Source organism: Cornus florida, unplaced genomic scaffold, assembly GCF_030987335.1.
Source record: "Cornus florida cultivar Cherokee Brave unplaced genomic scaffold, ASM3098733v1 CherokeeBrave_3.0.0_Hap2_Chr08, whole genome shotgun sequence".
In the NCBI taxonomy this organism is placed as follows: domain Eukaryota; kingdom Viridiplantae; phylum Streptophyta; class Magnoliopsida; order Cornales; family Cornaceae; genus Cornus; species Cornus florida.
The window spans coordinates 46,955,352-46,976,362 of NW_026775578.1; the positions used below are offsets into that span (position 1 = coordinate 46,955,352).

General features: G+C 35.8%; 2 protein-coding genes across 3 annotated transcripts; one reads left to right on the forward strand and one right to left on the reverse strand.

The window, feature by feature from the left end:
- Positions 1–1,907: 1,907 nt before the first annotated feature.
- Positions 1,908–8,026, forward strand: LOC132271606 (uncharacterized). Its single transcript, XM_059773044.1, has 3 exons — positions 1,908–2,584; positions 2,668–2,795; positions 7,738–8,026. Exons 1-2 carry the CDS (start codon positions 2,036–2,038, stop codon positions 2,779–2,781), a joined length of 663 nt encoding a protein of 220 aa, XP_059629027.1. The 5' UTR covers positions 1,908–2,035; the 3' UTR covers positions 2,782–2,795; positions 7,738–8,026.
- Positions 8,027–8,425: 399 nt separating this feature from the next.
- LOC132271605 (protein IQ-DOMAIN 21-like) lies at positions 8,426–12,502 on the reverse strand. Of its 2 annotated transcripts, none has more exons than XM_059773042.1 (5): positions 12,279–12,502; positions 12,047–12,149; positions 10,244–10,534; positions 9,527–9,868; positions 8,426–9,237 (listed from the first exon to the last, which is right to left on the reverse strand). In XM_059773042.1, exons 2-5 carry the CDS (start codon positions 12,128–12,130, stop codon positions 8,584–8,586), a joined length of 1,371 nt encoding a protein of 456 aa, XP_059629025.1. In that variant the 5' UTR covers positions 12,131–12,149; positions 12,279–12,502; the 3' UTR covers positions 8,426–8,583. The 2 variants fall into 2 exon arrangements, with proteins under 2 accessions (XP_059629025.1, XP_059629024.1); XM_059773041.1 differs by having other exon boundaries at positions 8,426–9,240.
- Between the last annotated feature and the right edge of the window lie 8,509 nt (positions 12,503–21,011).

The following is a 21,011-nucleotide window of genomic DNA, read 5'->3' on the forward strand; positions in this document are numbered from 1 at the left end:
GGAGTTCAAATTCATGTGAGAGAGTGTGTGCACTTTGAACAATTGTTTACGATTTCCTTCTATTATGATTGGATCACACTTTATTTCACCACTAGGGCTTGAAGTAGGACCTATGCAAGGGCGTCCACATTTGAACTGAGCTAGGGTTTTTCTCCAACGGACAAGAATCAAGTAAGTCCCTCGTTTGGTTGGAAGGATTGAAAAATGGGTGAAAAGGAAAGGGCGAGGGATGAATGAAGAAGAATCATAGAGAAGAAAAACTTTGTTCCCGCTCTTTTTTTGGTTGTTTGTGCACATATTTTGGTTGGAATGAAAAGAACAAGAGCTCTATATTTGTTTACCAATATACTAGTAGAACCTCTTATCATAGGAGTATATATGAAATAATTTAACAAGTGATTTTATAAATTATTAAAAGTTAAAATTGATTTTTTATTTTTTTTAAAAAAAAAAAATTGATGTTACATCTTTGAAAGTAATTTTTTTTCTTTTCTTTTTCTTCTCTCTTCTATTTAATTTTGACAAACAAAATTCATTTTAAAGCAATAAGTAAGAAGGGATGCTTTCACTCCTTGTTGGTGAGTTGGTTGCTTCTTCCCTCTCTTTCTTACTTCCAACCACACAATTATTCCTCATATCTTCTACAAAAATAAAAAGGACAATTCCAAGGTCAAAAACTAAAAATAAAGCAGGGCAATTTTGTAATTTCCCTTTAAAGTACAGTTCTACTTCTTGCCCTTTTTCATGTTTTCTATTTTTGTTTTCTCCACTTATCTCCCCCTTTAATTTGAAAAAAAAATACATGAAGGAGAGCATTAAGTAAATATGCAAAATTACCATATTTAATTTACCCCACTAAAAAATTAGCTTTAAATTCAAAATTAGTATACATATAAATATATACACACACACACATTAAACCCCTCACATTGCATGCAAAACAATTCTCAAAATTAGTACACATATAAATATACACACACATTAGACCCCTCACTTTGCAAAACAATTTCTCTCTTCATTTTAAGTTTGTTATTATTATTATTTTTCTTGTTATTGTTGATAATAAAGAATCAACCCTTCTGGGTTACTTTGAATTATTGAATGCTTTGTAAACTTTGAACATGTGCAATTCTTCCTAAACTACACATGGTATGTAAGTCTAGGTATTTCTATGTCTTGTGAGAATTAAATTCAGACGTCTAAGTTTTCGATTGGGACCTCTTATTTAGGAATAACTTTGTGATTTAAAATATGATAAGTTAAAGAATAACTCACTCCAAGTTTTTAAATACAACAAAACCATTTTTCTCAACTTACCCCAATAGAAAGAAAAAAAATGTTATAAAAAATAAAATAAATAAAAAATAAAAGTGATCAATTTTCTACATTGGCACCTTTTAGAAACCTTTTCTCCATTATACTAAAGTATTCTCAAAATTCATATATATATATATTAAAGAGAAAATCTAAAAATAAGTGATGAATCAATTTTCTACATTGGCACTTCTACTAAAAATAAAATAAAAATTCTCATATTATGTTTAGTAATTTCACATTTGCAAAATACTCTCACAAACACCTTTTAGAACACTAGAATCCTCATCCACATTGGGAGGTGGGGTCTTTAAAAATCTTTAATTGTACATATTTTTAATATACATTATGAAATTAAAATTGCTCCAATTTTTTATTTATTTATTTTTTACTTTTACACTGTAGGTATTTATTGGCAAAGTAGAATTCTTAAGCAAAATTAAAAATCAAAACGTTTTACAAGTACAGCTACAAAAATATAATATTTTATATTTGGTTCTAATTTATAATTATAATTAGAGGGAAAAAAAAAAAAGGTTTTAAATGTTTGGTACCTTCGTTTTTTTTTGGATATAAATCGTGCTCACGAAGCCATTCTTAGAGTTTTAGTAAGACAAAAATTGGGAGATGAACGATACAGTCACTTTTACTGGAATCATAACCTGCATTCCTCTCTCTCTCAACCCTCGCATCAATTTTCTCATACTCCCTCTCCAAAGCAATGGATCGTCAACTGCTCGAAATTGCTACTCTGTTCGAAGGCAAATCCAAACCCTCGCTCCCGAGGATCGCTCGATTAGCACTGATCGGTACCGCTGTGGTGTTTCATGTGTTCATCGCCCTCTTTTCCGCCATTGCACCTAACCCTAACAAGACAGCGATCTACTACGCGCCTAGGGTTCTTCTGATGTTATTCGGTGGATCGGGAGCAACTATTGCGTGTGTCATCACCTACATAAATCTTCTTAAGCGCCGACTCAATAGATTCGTTTGGATGCTCCTCGCAGGTCTGGCGATAATGGGTTATCAATTTCTTCTTTTCATCTACCAAACATCGCTGATCTTCCATATCCTTCTCTGTTCCTTCACCACTCTCTTCATTGTCTATCATGTCCTTTTCATTCATGGGCGTTTTAAGTCTGATCTGATGATAATAATACTTGCGCTTTTCGGAAGCAGCATGGTCGATACTTTTTTTGAGAAAAATGATGGGCATGTAGTGAAGTCCGCGGCTTATGTCTTCGTTGTTGTTGCTGCAATACTTTCTCAGGTAAGTAATAGTATATTACTGTATACAAGGACAAACTTGGTCTATTAATTCATTAATTAATTGTGTTTTTTTTTCCCTGGTAGATGCTTATGGATAACCTCGCAGCTGCTGAGAAGGCAGATGCGAAGAAGGCAACTGATGAGGAGGCAACTGGGAGCTTGCAGAAGATTGTTGACAAAGACGACGGCAAGGTTTGACGGCATCCTACTTGGTAATTTCTTTACTATACTACAATTTTTATGCTTCCTAACCATGGTGGGTTTGATTAAGAATGGTATAATGTGTGCTTGAGATGGGAAGGGATCATAAAGGTGCATTGCTGGTTCGAACAAATTCGTTTTAGTGGTTTCATTTCCTTCTATTTTTTTTATATATTAATTGCTTAGCTCCTATTTCTGCCATTGTTGGTTGTGTGTTCTATAACATATATAATCAATGGAAGTTCTAATGAAGTTATAATTTTTGGTTAAAAGCAATTGTAAGTTTCATTCACACTAGTTCTCAACGCAATTGCAGAAGATAAACATGAATTGCAGAGTAGGGTGATCCAGCATTCAGATCAAGTTTATTAGAATTCCTTGCACATAAAAATCAAAATCAAAATAAGAATTGACAAACAAAAACAAAGGCAGACGAAAAACAGCATTTTGCCCTGAGTCGGGCTTTGAATTCCGAAGACACATTCCAGATTGTATGTCAATATTCTCTGATTGTTCAATATATATATATATATAGAGAGAGAGAGAGAACACTTGTGCACGCAAATCTTCCTCTCAGTTTGGAAACTCCGAACCTCATTGTAATTGAAGACAGTCAAAGAATATTAGAAAATCAAAAAATTTGACATTTCCGGATATATTATATATGTGTGTATGCTATATAGGCACCATGCAGTTGACCTCAAATAAAACCATGTGGATTTTTGCCGATCATCTGTTTGTTGAATCTTCTCGGTCGATGTTTTTAAAATATAGACATCACAAACAGGGTCTGTTGCTTGATTTTATTTGACAGTTTGGTAGATATTAAGTGTTTTTTTTTTTTTTTTTTTTTTTTTCAGTTCATATTTTCTTGGTTTTTGTGGGGATTTCATTTGAATATGTATGTTCTGTAATTTAGGTCCAGCAATTAATGGTGGGAGCATGCTGCACCTTATTGTAGAAATATTAGAACTTTCATAAAACTCATTAGTTCTACCCCGACTTTAAAACAAATAATGACTGTTATATGTTTTCAAATGTTCTCCTTCAGCCAGTGCTCCAGAGTATCAATGAGGATTTGAGTACTAAGGCCCTGTTTGGATTGGCTTTTAAAAGCCGCTTTTGGCTTTTTAAACCCCAAAAGCTGATATTTGGAGTGTTTGGCTTGTTTTGGAGAAAGAGCTTTGGCCTTCTAGACTTATAAAAAAAAAAAATTAATAAAAAAAAAGAGCTTTGGCCTTCTAGAAGAGCGTTTGAGGGAAGCTGGAGGGCTGTGGCTTTCCCAAAACGCTCTTCCTAGAAAACACAGGTAGCCAATTTTCCTTTAATGAAACTTTCTTAATTCCTTCCGTACCCTTGATATATGTGAATGTAAAAATGAAATTCCAAGTGTATCCCATTTATGTTCCGTAAACTCTACGAACTAACCCAGAGCTTCTTTCTTCTCTGTTCAGATGCGACTACCATATATTGATTATGTTAAAAACTATAGTTTTTGTTGTTGGTTTCTCATGTCTAATTGTTGGTCATTTGTTTCTTAGTTTGTGAGCTTGTAATTAGCGTTAGGGTTTGTGTTTCAAGTCTAGAAAAACCTATTGTCACAAACAAAATCTGTCAATATTGTCACAAACAAAATCTGTCAATTTTTTTTTTTGTTTACTATTCCATCCTTATACAGCAGCAAGAGTCGTTCAGATCTTATCCTTTGTCGATAATCTCTTTCATGTAATGCCACACTCAATTGTCAGCGACAGGGGACCGGGTATTCATTAGCAATTTATGACAGTAGGCTCTTCAGGTAATTCCATTGTGGGCTTGCCCGTCCAGGCTAACAAAGTATATCAGTGGGTTCGGCCTTGAAAGAGAAAGGCGAGATGGGATAGGAATTCCCCGAGTTGGTACGGTTCACCGAAGATTGTTTAGCAGGGTTTGTTCACGTGGGCGTTTTCGTGCTTTCAAACATCTGGCAGCTCCTTCGTGGACCTCCTCAGACATTAGCTGAAGTGTATAAGACCATTCGGTAGGATATCTCATCCATACCCTTGTAGTTCATATCTCCCTCTTCATCAAAGTGAGGTCTGTTGACTTTTTGTTGGGGAATAAATTATTGCAAAGGTTGATGGGCTCAACAGTCTCAGTAGACCTGGTATCAATAGATAGGGCAAGTTTCGGGACACTGAAAATAGGGCAGCTCTCGGCTTTGGGTAATGCCTTTTTTAGTCGAAAAGGCTTATCTTGATCTGGCAAAGTGCATAGGGGCGGAGACATTGAAGGGCATACTCTAAGTTTTGGAATGGAATTCCGAACGGTTAGAATCTTTTTAAGGAATTTTAAGACTGTGGTGGTTAAGTGAGCCTCTATCGGCTGTCTGAGCGAACTCTTTAGTAGTGGGGCAAGACTAGACGAGTGATTGAGATACAAAATATGTATGTCCCTGAAAGCATGGTTTTTCGGGTCTCTCTAATCAGTTTCAAAAAGAAAGGCTGGAAGGTGCACATTTCTTACATGAACACTTGTGGTTTGTTGCAGAGGGGGTCGAACAAGGAGTTATGTTTTCAAACTTCCTGCTATCACATAGGGTAATAGCTTCCGCTTCGAAGTGAAATCTCCTACCGAGGGAAGTAATGAAAAGTAAAGGCATTGAAAGACTTACATGTTTTCAAATGTTCTCCTTCAACCAGTGCTCCAGAGTATCAATGAGGATTTGAGTACTAATGCCCTGTTTGGATTGGCTTTTAAAAGCCGCTTTTGGCTTTTTAAACTCCCAAAGCTGATATTTAGAGTGTTTGGCTTGTTTTGGAGAAAGAGCTTTGGCCTTCTAGAAGAGCATTTGAGGGAAGCTGGAGGGCTGTGGCTTTCCCAAAACGCTCTTCCCAGAAAACATGGGTAGCCAATTTTCCTTTAATGAAACTTTCTTAATTCCTTCCGTACCCTTGATATATGTGAACGTAAAAATGAAATTCCAAGTGTATCCCATTTATGTTCCGTAAACTCTACGAACTAACCCAACGCTTCTTTCTTCTCTGTTCATATGCGACTACCATATATTGATTATGCTAAAACTATAGTTTTTGTTGTGGGTTTGTCATCTCTAATTGTTGGTCATCTGTTTCTTAGTTTGCCAGCTTGTAAAGCACTCTAAAATTAGCATTAGGGTTTGTGTTTCAGTCTAGAAAAACCTATTGTTAGCATTAGGGTTTGTGTTTCTAGTCTAGCTAAATTTTAGTAGAAATTTGGTTTGATTTTTCAATTTTGTTCCATTTGAAAGTCTAGCTGTTTCTAGATGATTTTTATAATCCTATTGTCGGATATGAATATTTTTTCTGTTATATCGGGATGAATTTTCAGGTATTCCTATATAAACGTGATATATATATATAATTATATTTATATACACCCCTTTTTTTCCCCCTCTTTTGTAATTGTTGCTAAGGTTAACAAAGACCTTTTCAATCAGGAGACTCTCTCTTTGTAATTGTTGTCAAGGGAAACAAAAATGCTTTCAATTAGCAGTACATGTAGTGTGTATATATTTGTATATGCATATATGGATGGGCATATCCATAGCATTTTGTTCTTCAATCTTCATAAGTACCGAGTGTTTGGTTATTCTGCTTTCTTGGTTGATAAAAAATTACACAGGACACAGTGATGCATGTTGGTAAACAGAAATTTATTTTCTTTTTCCCTTGTTTTGTCGGTCTTTCGTGAATTGGATGACAGGTACAGATTGTTATAGAGCTTATTAGTGGACTAAATATTTATGCTATCCTTTGTTCCATTTTTTTTCATTTTTCATTCACCAACAATTTTGAGATGATACCCATTATAGATATAGCATTTATCATATTTTTAATTTCTTGTTTTCTTTTTTTTTTTTTTTCCAGATTTAGTTGTACCTACTTTAGATAAGGGTTCTTGTTATTGTTGGATGACAAATTTTCTTTATGATACCTATTTCAAATGAAGCATTGATCATTCATGGGTTTTAGATTTCCAGTTTGTTTGTTTAGTGAACTACCAATTACCTGATTGCGTTGTTTTTGTCCTTCACACTTGTTAGTATTATTTCTGCCTTCTTATTAATCCTGTAAATAATGTGAAGTTCCATGAATTAAAATGGGGAGGTTGCATCTTCTCAATTTTTTAATATGAATTTGAACGTGGGGAATTTAGTGCAGATGGATTGCAAGTTTTTGGCCATCAACAATTGAAATTTGATAGTATCCTCCAGTCCAGACTACCTTCTACTTGCCTATGCCCTCATTTCCTAGCTTAAACTTTCATTTATGGAGACTTGAAAACCTGAAAAAAATATTTCAATTCTTAAGCAAACCTACCATGCGCTGGATGACACACTGAACTGCCATCCTACAATTTTTTGAAATATACAAAAGATTACCTTCTTAATAGAGCTTACAAATCTGGAATTGTCACCAAAATAAAAAAATAAAAATAAAAGGAAAGAAGAAGTATGTAATGTAGGGTGGGGGTGAATGGGGTTTCTTGATGAAGTTCTGTAATTTAAACTACTATCGAAGGGAGGACCTCTTAGAACTCTTTACCATCAGAGCTGAGGGATCAATGTCCATAATCTATTATTTGAATTTGTCAATTCTGGAACTAAGAAGTGTATTAATGCAGTTTGCATCTACCTCAATAGTTTATTCAGGCCAATAATTACTCCATCAGGTTCAGATTAGCATCGGTTCATCTCAGGGAAAATGCTCTTGCTAGTTTGTAAGCAGATCGTTGGAATTTTAGTACGGCTCCTTCCTTGTAATTTTATAGGATTGGAAGTAAATGGGGTTTGGACTCTAGTGTAGCTATTATTCTGGTTATGTGTGTGTGCGCGTGCATGATATTCTTTCAATGATTATATGTGCAAACTGATATTCTTTCAATTATTATTTGCTGCTGTTACTGATTTCATGGTATCTTGAATCCTTGCAGAGCATTCTACTGGTTGGACTAAGAGCTGGTGTTTCGTCACTGTAATAATTAGAAACTTTACTTTTAGGCCGATGTTTCATTACTGTAATAGTTAGAAACTAAACTTGGCATTCTACTGGGCAACTGGAGTTGTTTCTTGCATAGCTAACTGTTTGACGTATTCTGTGAGTACGAGTAAGCACAAAAGTAGTTTCGGCGAATGGTCTAATATGCTGATACTATTTGCTATGTTGATACTCTTACTTCAGGTTCTATGCTAAAATGCTATTTTTGTATGTTTTTGGCAGAATTTTGGCATGTTATTGTTGGTAGTAGGGTGATTTGTGTTGTTTGATCGTCTTTCTAACCTTTTTTTTTTGTGGTTTCTGTTTTTGGTGGATTTAATTGTGGGATTGGGAAATTCGGATCTTGTGCCTTGGTTTTGTGCTGCATTTAGATCGGTAGTGCAACATACTATGACATAAAGTTATTGCATAAGCGATAGTTTTTTAAGTGCCGTAGGCACGGAATGATTTGAGTTCATATTCAAATTAGTATGTTTTGTTCCTGTGGAATGCCCCAAGTATAATTTTAAGGTTGCCAATTTTTCTCTTTTTTTTTTTTTTTTTTTTTTTTTTTTTGGGGGTTCCAAACAGAGTGACCGATGTATAACAAGCGTTGAATAATGACCTTTACAAAATCAAGAAAATTGTCCAAGGCAAGATTATAATAGGCCATAGAAAATATCATTACATATAGGGTTGTTTGCAATATCATTACATTGAATGGGTGGAACAATAGATGAAAAAGCATCCAACATATAAGAAACTTATGACAAAGCACAGTAACTACTACTTTTTAACACAATCAATTGAAATTGTGTTCCCAACTATGACCTCCCAAAGGCAGAGGCCTGTGGTAGCAGCCACCAGAATCTGGGCTATAGCCTGAATCTGGGCCGTAGCCTGCAACCCATTTAGCCCGAATACGCATTCCATTGCCTTTTGGGCTTGGGCTTCTCGGAGCCTGATAAGTTACGGTTCCTGCACCAGAACTCGACGAGTCACAGCCCGACCCAATACCCGTTCCTTTCCTTGTCGATGGGTTCCATTGGGCCATTGACGAGGCACGTTGCCTGTGTGAGCTTTGACTTCTCACCTTGGCCTTTGCAGATTTAGTTGGAGCCATGTAGCTCGGAACACTGTCCAAGCCCACATACCGTTGTCGGGCCGGGTGTGGACCTGGCTCGGCCGGATCAAAAATAAACCGGCCCATATTGACATTCTGTTGGCCCAGTGTTATTGCTAGATCCATCTCAACTGTCTTCTCAGACATGTTATCAGTGGTGGTTGGTGTGATAAATGAGCCATCCCCTGGCTCTAAGTGGCCATTATGGTATGGTTGTGAAGCCATCCAATGCTCAAGCCAGTTCCAACCCAACTGTGGCTTTTCAGGATTGTTGTTAGCATAGATTCCAATATCTTCACCATTTGGTTTCGAATGCAAAAGTTGATGTTGTTGCTGCTGTTGCAATTAGAAAAAATTTAGGGTTCGATAATGCAATGAAAAATGCTCTATATACGGAAGTCCAACTCGTGTTTGTTCATTAAGTAAACAAACCGAATTTCAAGACTTAGCATGTGCCTCACGAAACATCCAGTCTAAGGTTCGACTCCGGTTGACTCAGGTCGATTTATTTGTCGTCCTAAATTTAAGTAGAAAAGGTCCATTTTGTATGGTACTACTTGCAATTGGATCATAGTTTGGTTTGAATTTGTAAATAATAATAAAATTAAAATAACTAACCTACCTGGTAAGTGAATGCATAGGCAAGAGCTCTCTCTCTTTTCATCAAAGCATCATGTTTTCTCTGAGTATTTTCCTTGATTTTGTCCATGCTCTGATGCCTGCCATCCCAAACGTCCTTCTGCCTCTGCTCTTCATTCTCCATTCCTCTTCTCTCTTCTTCCCTAATTCTCCTCTGAAGCTTCTCGTGGGATAATTGAAGCCTGCGTGCTCGTACTCTCGACTGTACTCGTACCAATGCCTGCATGCACCGCATTGTCATCTGCGCTTGCTTGCGCACATTATGGCCCCTCACCAGTGCTTGCAGCCTTACCAATCCCTTCAGAGCACGTAAAGCTCGTCGAGCCTGCAAACCATTAGTACATAAATACCAATCAAGGGGCTAAAATTAGGAGGAGTATTAGCACTCTATGTCCAAATGATGCTATCGGGACATAGAGTGCCCACAATGACAGAGAATACAAATGCAACAAATTCATTCCCACATGCCAATTGCTTTTTGCGCGCTAACTTGAATGTGGGATCCAAACGGTCTCGGGGGCAATGAATGTGGAACGTACACACAAGGCAAAGCGTCTTATATATGATTGTGACACACACTTGTTCTGCAAAATGGTGAATTCCATCATACCCTAACGTTGGACTATAGTGTAGTACCATAATTCGATGTTTTGACATGTACAAAACACATAATTTTATCAAATACATCTTAATGTGTTACCAGATAGCCTCTGTAATATGACTGTATCATAGTAGCCGCCCTTTCTTCCGTGGAGTGGCGTCCATAGCCGGCCAATCTAACAACCTTCCTCGCTGCTTGAGCCGCTGCAACAGCAGCTTCTGCAGCTGCTGCAGTTGCCGCTGCCACGGCACTAGCATGATTTCTGTCATCAGTCACCGGAGACGACACATTGCTCTCGTCATTCGTGACATCTGGAGAACTTTCTGCAGGAAAATGTTCAAACGACACAACCTCCGGCACATCATGCTGCCATTTCTCTGCATTGTCTTTCTGAACAAAAACATGAAGTTGCTTAGTGTTAGCACATTCAATATGGCCCATATTAATACAAAATTAGGGTTAGATTTCATTATTTCCACAATTCAATCATAGCACAAGAGAGTTCTTGGGGTTGATTGGGATCGAACATAGCAATCACATGATGTGGGAAATGGATGATGTGAGAGCCTAAGTGGCATTGATAACAACAAGTCGAGCTCTGCAAGTTCAATCATGTTGATGGGGGGACCATATGCCCCAATTTGTTTCCCTGGTCCTATCTGCTGGAAGAGTTGTTGTTCTTTTAATGTCCACCAAGGAAATTACATCAATTACTCGTATAAAAATAAAAATAAAAACGCGGGTTATAGATATATTACTATCACAGATGTTCTAATGAATGCATTAAGCTGATCAAAAAGATGATACTACTATGAAATTATGAGGTTCTGATATAAAGCCTGTAATATCATCAAACAGTTTGGACTTTATGCAGGCACTACCTAGACTACATGTAGTGCCAAAGAGTTAAATTGGACAATACTCTTTATCATTATTTGTATCGAAGGACCATTGTCTGGTGCAAAACTAAATGCTTGGACTGTCAGGCATGAGAAAACAATTTCAGAATCTTAAGAGCGAGTTACTTTGTGCAAATAATCATCAATGGCCTTTTAACCAGATGGTATCTCTTTTCTTGAGAGTTCGGGTATGGTTAGGGGCGAGAAATCATTAAATGGTTCTGAATCATTGATACTTAGGGACCGGTTCAATCAACACTCTCCAATTAAGAAAAGTGGACGCCAAAAATTTAATAATATATTTTGATTGGACTCGAATAGCTAATAGTTTAGGACCATCTTAAGAGTAAGTTACTTTGTGCAAATAATACTATAGATTATCAATGGGCTCTTAACTACATGGTATGAAATCTCTTCTCCAAAGTAGAAGTTGAGAATCCGAGTATTGTTAGGGGCGAAAAATTATTAGATGGTTCTAAATCATTGACATTTGGCGAACCGGTTCAATCAAGACTCTCTAGTTAAGATAAGTGGACGCACAAGAATTTAATAATAAATTACAAAGAAATCTAAACTTAGTTTTGATTGGATTGAACCATGAATAGCTGAGAACCATCCAATAATTTCTCGTTGGGGGCAATAGTGTGAGGGCCTGCAAGTTTACTTGAATTTTGAAAAAAACAATAATAATAATAATAATAAACATTAAATTTGTACCCAATTTACCCTCCCAACACCCTCAATTAACTAATTAAGAGTGTGAATGATCCTCTTTGACATTCACTTTGCAGATCGATCCTCTATCATATGCAACGATCCTTGCAATTTATGTCTAAATTTTTTAAAAAAATTTGCCTCAAATTTTTTTTTTGGAACAGAATCTAAATATAGCCTGAAATAAGTTTTATATAGAGAGAGAATTTACACTTCATTTTTAAGTATGTGTGTGCGCGCGCGCGCGTGTGCGTGTTGCGTGTGTGTATATATATATATATAAACTGACCTTTTTTTCCTGAATGTAGTCCTTGGAGGAAGATTTGAACACTCTCTTCACTGTGGAAAACCATCCGCTTCCTTTCTTAACCATTTCCGGCCAAAAATTGGACCTTAATTTACCAAATCAAATTCACAAAATAGTTATATAATTATTTGAAATGCAAAATCACAATCTCTGAGCTTTAGAAAAAAAAATATTTGAAACAAATAATATATATATATATGAATCAAATTCAAACCTGAGGAAGATTTTAGCGTTGTATGATGATTTCTTTTTCCTTTACGTCCATTTCTAGAGAAGATCGATCATGGAAGCTCTAGAAAATGAAAGAAAAGTACACAGAGGGACTGACTAGAAAGAGAAGGATTTTTATTTATTTTTTTGGTTTTGTGAGGAGAGAGAATGTGAATGTAGAGAGAGAAAGAGACGGAGGCGTCGTGAGAATAGTTACAGCAGACCGCGCCATTTGCCGTTAGTTATTTATCACTCTCACGGGGCTTCTACTAGGTACAACAGACAGTTGGTCTAACCGAATTAGGACCTGACACGTGTAAAGTGCCCTTCCTCGCACGGCTTTGATCGACTATGACCCTTCTTATTTGGGGTAACTGTACTTGTGTAAGGGAGAAAGAGTTTTCGTTTTTGCCCCTAGCATAGCTACTGGACGGTAGGACGGATTTTTGGCAACTGCGCGAATCGTATTCCGTGTATTAAATTGGGGTTCGAATTTTTTTAATCTTAAATGGTAAGACAGATCTTCAGTGCCTACAACAATTCGTATTCAATGTATGGATTGTGGGTTCGAATCTCGGCTCAAGTTCGCGACTTAAATCCCACTCGTGTAATAGAATTGGTAAGATTATAAAGTCATCCAATGAGAAAAATTTTAAAGCAAGAGTTTTTTTTAAATTAATTAATTAATTTATTTTTATTCTTTAATGTTTTTGCTCCCATCTGTGTGAGACTGTGTTTCCTCTTCAGCTAATGCCATTTTGGGGGAGGGAATAGAATATTCATTTGTTTGGTAGAGGGGAGAGTTTTCATATGCTTGGAAAAAGGATGGAGTAAAGGAAAAACAAAGGGAGAGATGGGGTCTCTGTCCTAGCAAACCATTGTGCTCTAACAATTAATGGACTGTAGATTCATTTTCTTACCTTTATTTTATTTTATTTTATTTTATTTTTCTAGACATAAATATTATTTAACCATTCCTAGGAATGATATACAGATCTTGCAAAAAACAAAACTTTTCTGCTCAACCCAATAATACAATTTATATTAGGTTTTTAAGTACATCAATTTCTAACTATTTTACTTTTCCTTCTAATTTTTCATCATTTTTATCAAACACGATATAAGAGTGGTGATTTTCCGTAGTTATATTCGAATTTGGGTAAATACTTCATTCCACGAGACCCCTTAATTACAGTATTTGAGAATATTTTATTCCCTCAAACCATTTTGTAGGTGGAACCTCTCTAGACACAATTGATGGTGTAAGAGTAGGTAAAAAGTAAAACTAAATGGAGATTGAGTGTCTGAATATCCAACAAAAAGTTTGGGTAGATGACCTTTAATTTTCCTTCCATTTAAAGGGAAAATGAAACAAAAGGTGAGATATCAAGAAAAGAAGAAACCATGGGAAGAAAAAAGTGTTGGGGTTGATTGAGTTTGTTGATGAGCATCTTTCATCATATTTATTTTGTGTCCTTTATTTCTGATTTTTTTTTTCCCATTCACTCTAGAAGAAGACAAGCATGTGACACTTAAATATTCTCACCGACCTAGATCCTCTTCAATACAAAAAAATAAATGTATAATACTCCAGAATAATATTAAATCGAATATCTCACCATTTAATTGAAAATGCAACAATGTAAAGATGCAATACTACACTATAACATTAAATCAAGAATCTCACCATTAAATCAAAAATGCAACAATAATGTGACGATATTGCATTTTCGACTCAGTGACGTTACAATGTTATATCTTGATGTAGTATGTTATATAGCATTCTAGAGATTAATGTTCATTTGTATATTTGTACAGATGTTGCATGGATGCATGTGTAATTACGTACACGCGTTAGTGTTGAAGACTCTTAAATATAGTACAATAGTTGTGTTGTATTGCAAAGAATTTGAAGATGTTTCAAATTATGAAATTACCAAAGAATAATGTTTATTACCCATTATAAGGTGTGGTCACCATCTTGCTCATTTTAATGTTTAAACAAAGTTAGTAATAACATGTGCATCATAAGCAACATCTTTTAACATGACATGACATTACATTATAAATGTAAAGATGAAATATCAATGCAACAACATTTAATCTCAAGTACTTCTTGCAATCATGAGAAATAAGCAATCCTTTAAATCTTGTTAAAGTGTGGTATTATAGACCTAAACTGAAAAACACTCTTGTGATTTGTTTTGTTCTCCCTCAACTATCAATGGTCATGAGTGTCATGATTAAGCATCTCTTGGATACCAATATATATAACAGCATAAATGCATAATAAAGACCTACCATACCAACTGAAAAAGACTACACCAGGTCACTTGCGGGGTGTGCAATTAATATGATAAAATTATGTATGAATCACTAATAGTAGATATTAAAATTATGTATGAATCACTAATTAATATGATAAAATTATGTATGAATCACTAATAGTAGATATTCGGCGTGTTAGGTATATCAAATCATTAATATGTCCGGTCAATAAAAATAATATAGTAGTTAGTTGAGAACAATTTTTAAAAATAAGTAGGATCAATTTTAAAGAATGATGTATTTCTATTGATCAGTCATACTAATAACGTGGCATGCAGGGCTGCCAGACATACTAAATATCTTCTCCACTCATGGACAAGAACAACAACGCACTTGCCAAAAAGAGGCTTGCATGTTTCCCTCTCTAATATGTTTGGGCTTTGGGGAGAAAAACATGTAAGTGGGCTTGCTCATGGTTGAAACTTTGCAGCAACTTGCGTAGCCCAATTTTTGTTTGGAGCACAACAGGCCCAAGCTAACCTGGCCTGCTTTCAGATTAGGCTTCCAAAATTTTCAGAAGGCAATTCAGTTTATCTAATTATTAGTCAGTTTTACAAAATCCACAGTGGAAAAATAAATAAATCATATAAACTCATGCTGATGCATGTACACTATATTATTACTTCATTTTTTTCTTTTTTTCTTCTCTCGTGTCAAATAACTTACACCTATTTTTTTTAATCATTAGTGAGACTTGTATCACGACCTTTTATTATAAGAAGCAATGAATATGTCACTAGGATACAGACCCTTATGGGCTACTATATCATTAGCTACTTATCACATATGGTACAATGTGAGAATCAAAAGGGACCTTGGAAACAAACCATTCAATTCAATTTTAGAAAGGAAAATAATTTTCATATTCCCTGCTTCACTTGATTTTTTCAGAAAAAATCAAGAATAAAATTATTCAAATCATTCTCACGCTCTATATTTAATCTAATGTTATGTTTGATATGTAAGAATGGAATGAAATGCAATTGGGAATTGAATGAGAGTGGTTATTATCATTTATTGTTTGGTTGCAAATATGAAATGATTTAGTAATAGAATTAGAATAATCATTCGGGTGTATGGTTGAACCAATTTAAAACCTAGAATGAAATAAATTTTAAATTGAATTTTCTAAAATATCTCTCTTAGTAAACAATTAAATTAACAAAATAACATTCTTCTATAAAAAATTTTTTTAAGGAAATGGTGGTGGAGGTGTAAGGCGATAGTGGTGTAGGTGGTGGTGTTGAAGAAGTCAGTGGTGGTAGTGAAGGAAGGCAGTGACAGTGGCGGTGGCGGAAAGTGGTGGAAATCGTGGTGGAAGGCGGCAGTGGTGAAGGTAGCAACGGTGTGGTGGAAGGCAATGGAGGTGGCAGTGGTGGTGACGGTGATCATGTAGCAATGGTGGCAAGGAAGGTAGCAATGGTGGTGGAAGGCAGTGGAAAAGGTCATCGTGGTGGTGGCGGCGGCGATGACGATGTAGGTGGAAGGCCGCGATAGTGATGGCGATAACAGTGACAGTGATTGTGGCAATGACAGGGGTAGAAGGCATTAGAAATGGCAATGGTGGAAGGCAATGAATGTGACAGTGGTAATGACGGTAGCGACGGTGTGGTGGTGGTGGAAGGCGAATACAGTAGTGGTAGTGGTGCGAGCCAGTGAAGGTGGTGGTGGTGGTTTTTGGACTCTAAACATGAGAGTTTTATGGAAACTTGATTTTTACGTTTTATTTATTTATTTGACCATTTCACAGGTTTAGGCATTGCATGGTAACATTTTCAGTTTTGTTTTTCTATTGTAATTAATGAGACTTGAATCTCGTCCTCATATAATAAGTAGCACGATGCCAGCGAATATGTCACTAGGATACACGATCCTCATAGGGCTACTATATTATTAGCTATTGATCGCATATATGATGTGAAAATCAAAAGGGATCTTGGAATTAAACCATTGAAATCAAATTTAGAAAGGAAAATAATGTTCATATCCCACGCTTCACTTGATTTTTTTAGCAAAAATAAAGAATAAAATTATCCAAATCATTCTCACACTCTATAATTAATCTAATATTAGGTTTAGTATATGAAAAATGCAATGGAATGTAAGTATGAATAGAATGAGAATGGGTTACAAATATGAAATGATAATAACTATTTTAATGTATGGTTAGACCAATTTAAAACCTATAATGGAATGAACTTTAAATCAAATTCTCCAAAATATCTCTTTCAGTGACACAAAAATTAAATTAACAAAATAATAATCTTCTATAATTTTTTGGGTTAATTAGACACCTTTGGTCAAATATGAAACAACTTTCGAAAGTTACTATCACTGTGTAAACGTTTATTCCGTTTTTTACTCGCACCCCAATAGTGACATGCACATGTGTCACAGCTCATAAAATGACTTAAATACTCTTCAACTTTATCAAAAGAGCTCTTTAATCTAAAGAATTAAATAAAAAAAAACTAAAATACCCTAAATACTTTACAATTTTACAATTATATTATATATATATGATATGAATACAATATCTATATATATGAATATGTATATATATATACACACATATATCATGTAGCCTCTTCTCCCTCCCTTGCCACCAACAGTGCCGCCATCCACTAACAATTACCACTCTCTCTCTATAACTTATCTTCAACAACCACCCAGACTAACAGTGTATATATGTGTGTGTGTGTGTGTGTGTGTCTATATATATATATATAGAGAGAGAGAGACAGAGTGTGTGTGTGTGTGTGTGTGTGTGAATCAATCAATTGTTCAAAGTTAAAACCCGAGAGAGAGAGAGAGTGTGTGTGAATCAATCAATTGTTCAAAGTTAAAACCCACCATAGCGTCACCGCTCACCGGTGAACCCCTCTTCTTCAACGAACCACCACCTTCACCTCCCAATCAGCAACTTTGTAAACTAGGCTACAGTTATGCTGATCGAAGTACCAATGGCCCAACCAATTACCACCAACAACAACGTCCGGTAGATCCACACCTTAGAAAAGCATCACTACCCTTCAGCCAGTGGAGCTCTGCCGCTTCCCAACCTCCTCTTTGTCCTCCCCGAATGCGTCCGACAGATCCACACCACTTGTAGAACATTGCTTTGTTGCCATGGGCTTCGATTGCTCAATTGCAGTTTCGATGTCATCATTGTCACTACCGTTCGCGTGCTTGTAATCGTAGTTTTGCACTATATCCGTTTTCCCCCAATTTTTTGTTTTCGCCGACCATGGCATGTCAATTAAGGTTCCAACAGTTCCCTGTGTCGCCAACACTGCCGGTCCCAAGCCCTAGGTGGGATGATGTTTGAGAATTTTCTGTTCAGTATACTCTAATCTTCAACTTCAGACTTCACAATGATATGTGTGTACATATGTATATATATAAGTATATATATTATAAAGTATGCACGCATTGGTTATTTTGCCTTAACACGGAGTGGTTGTAGGGGAGGGGATGATGATGATGCAGGTGGTCTAATATAGTGGTGGTGGTGGTTATGGTCCTTGTGGAGGTAGGATGGCGGTGGTGCAGATGCGTAGAAGATGAGTGTGTCAAATTTAGAGAGAGAGAGAAACTAATGGGGGCAATTTTGTCAATTAAGTTTGCTGATATTAAAATAAATTTAAAAAATTAAGGGGAAAGTTGTCTTTTCACACATTTTTAACTGTGTCACGGACGAAAAAGTAAAATTGGATCTAAGTGATAGTTATTTTCGAAATGCGTTTCAATGTGATATTGAGCTAAACCTAAGGGGGTGTCGATGAAATTAACCCTAATTTTTTAAAAAAGAAATGCCGGTGGATTGCCGCGACGATGGTGGTGAAGTGGCAGCAGTAGTGTCAGTGGAGGTGTTGGAAAATAGTGGTGGAAGGTGGTGGTGAAATGTGGTGGTGGTGTTAGCAGCGGTGATGCAGTAGTGGTGGCAACGGTGTGGTGGAAGACAATAGTTGTGTAAGTGTTGGTGGTGGTGGAAGGTGAAAATCGGGGGTGGTGGCAGGTGAAAATCGGGGGTGGTGGCGATGGTGGAAGGCATTAGAGGTAGTGGTGATACTGGAAGGTCTTGGAGGTGATGGCGGTGGTGTGGTAAAGAAGGTTGCAGTTGTGCAGACGACAACGACGGTGTGATTATGGAGGTGGTGGAAGGCACGCGACAATGGTGGCAGTGATAAAAGGCAGTAGTGGTTTATAGACTTGGAACATAAGGGTTTTTTGGAAACTTGATTTTTTTTAAAAAAAAATTTACTTTAGAATAAAATAACTATTCCATAGGTTTAGTTGTGAAATGAATTTTCATTTTAAGCGAATGGTCATTACCACTTTAAATTTTATACCAAACAAATGAATGATTGGAATGGTTACCAAGCGAAGGATAAAGGTACTCTTATATTACATGCTTAACGAGCAATTATATTATTAATTTAATAAAAACATCGGACAAATATGTGGACTATCTAGATAAGAGGAATCGTACATAATTGTGTTCAAATGTCAAAATAAATGTGTTCAAACTTCAAAATAAATGAATGAAAATATTTATATTCCAAGTTAATGAATTTGTCACACTAATCAAAATGTATCTCATAAATTTTGATGAATGAATTTATTGTAAAGTAATTCATTGAGAATACCAAAGGTCAAGTATGAATGAACGCAAAAACATCTCAGTCGTTAATACATAAACTATCCTGATATACATGTAAACATATTTAAACTTTGATTGTTTAAGGGGATATGAATTAAAATAATTAAATTATGTATACATATATATATTTATTTAGAAACATGATAAAATTATTTTGAAAAACATTGGGTGGTAAACTACATTGACCTCTCTTGAAATTTGGACAAATTATATACGGGTAATTCGTTCAATGTTTATTACTTTGACCTCCTTAAACCCGTTCACCGGAGGACAGAAAGTAAATTTGAATTTGAAAAGTCAGTAATGCCCTTTTATTATAATAATATATAATATTACATTTTATATAAAGAAAAGACAAAATTATCATTTTATGAAATTTGGTCAACACGTCTGCTAGAAAGAAAACACTAGAGGTAGGGTTGCAAATGAACCGAACTGTGGCTCGGCTCAGGCTCGTTCATTTAGTAAATGAGCCGAGCTCGAGCTTGAGCTCGATTTTTAAGCTCGTTTAGTAAACGAGCCGAGCTTAAGCAACATTGAGCTCGGCCCATTAGGCTTGTGAACAAGCTCGTTAAGACAAAGGCCCATATATTTACCATTTTACATTAAAAAAGTTTAGTCCATATAAGTTTGCCCAACACTTATCATTTTATTAATAAGGTTCAAAAAGGCCCAAAGAGTTTAATTCTTAAGCCCATGATCCAAATAAGGATTCATCTCAAATCCTAATCATTAATTTTATTTCATCTGAGTCATTGCTTTCTTTACTCATGTTAAGAGATAAAGAATTAACCTAAAACTAAACGTCTAGAATGGCTATCCGCTTTGGTAGCTCCAGCACACGATTCCACCGACAACCCTCTACTACACAACTCTCTCTCTCTCGTGGATCATCTCCACTGTATGAATCCGTCGCCGGTAGCCTTCCACGCCACAACTCTCTCTCTAATGGATCTCGAAATATCTATAGATCAAGTCCACAAAACCAGGTATTTCATCTGGAATTTTTGTTCTTTATTGAGTCCATAAAAGCTTGTAAGGTTTGAATTCATCTTGAATATGTGTCTTGAAATTTTTTTTTTCTTTTTTCTGGTCAGATATTAAGATCGGTGTACATGGGTGATCGTCAATGTGTAACCGAGCCCGAGCTTAGTTAGGCCAAGCTCGTTCGAGCCCGAGCACCCCTCTGGAGATGACGAACCGAGCCGAGCCCAAGCAACCCAAAGCTCGGCTCGGCTCGATTCATTTGCAACCCAAACTAAAGGTGTTGTTGAGCACATGTGCTAAATGTCATAATAAATGTTAAACGGTCGAAATAATAAATGTTGAATGGTTTACCCATTTGTAATTTATGAAAATTTCATGAAATGTTAATGTAATTTACCCAAAAATATTTCAACATGTAAACCTCAATTTCTCAAGAAATTAAAGAAAATAAGGTAAACATAATATTCATGCCCTCCTTTGGAGCACCATATTATAATTCACAAGTCTCCATTAACTAAATTGGGGGTGATAGCGAAAAACACCCATATGGTATGCATATAGAGTGTATAACCCCTTATATATTCTAAAAAGTCTCTAACATTCAATTTTGAAGCAAACAAGAATCTAGATGCTAAAAAGACTAAAGTATCCCTCTATAATTGAATAAATAAATAAACTAATTAAATGTGAAATAACTAAACTGTCATTCTTTATATATAATATAGGGTTGTGGGCAAAAAAACACCCTTATGGTATGCA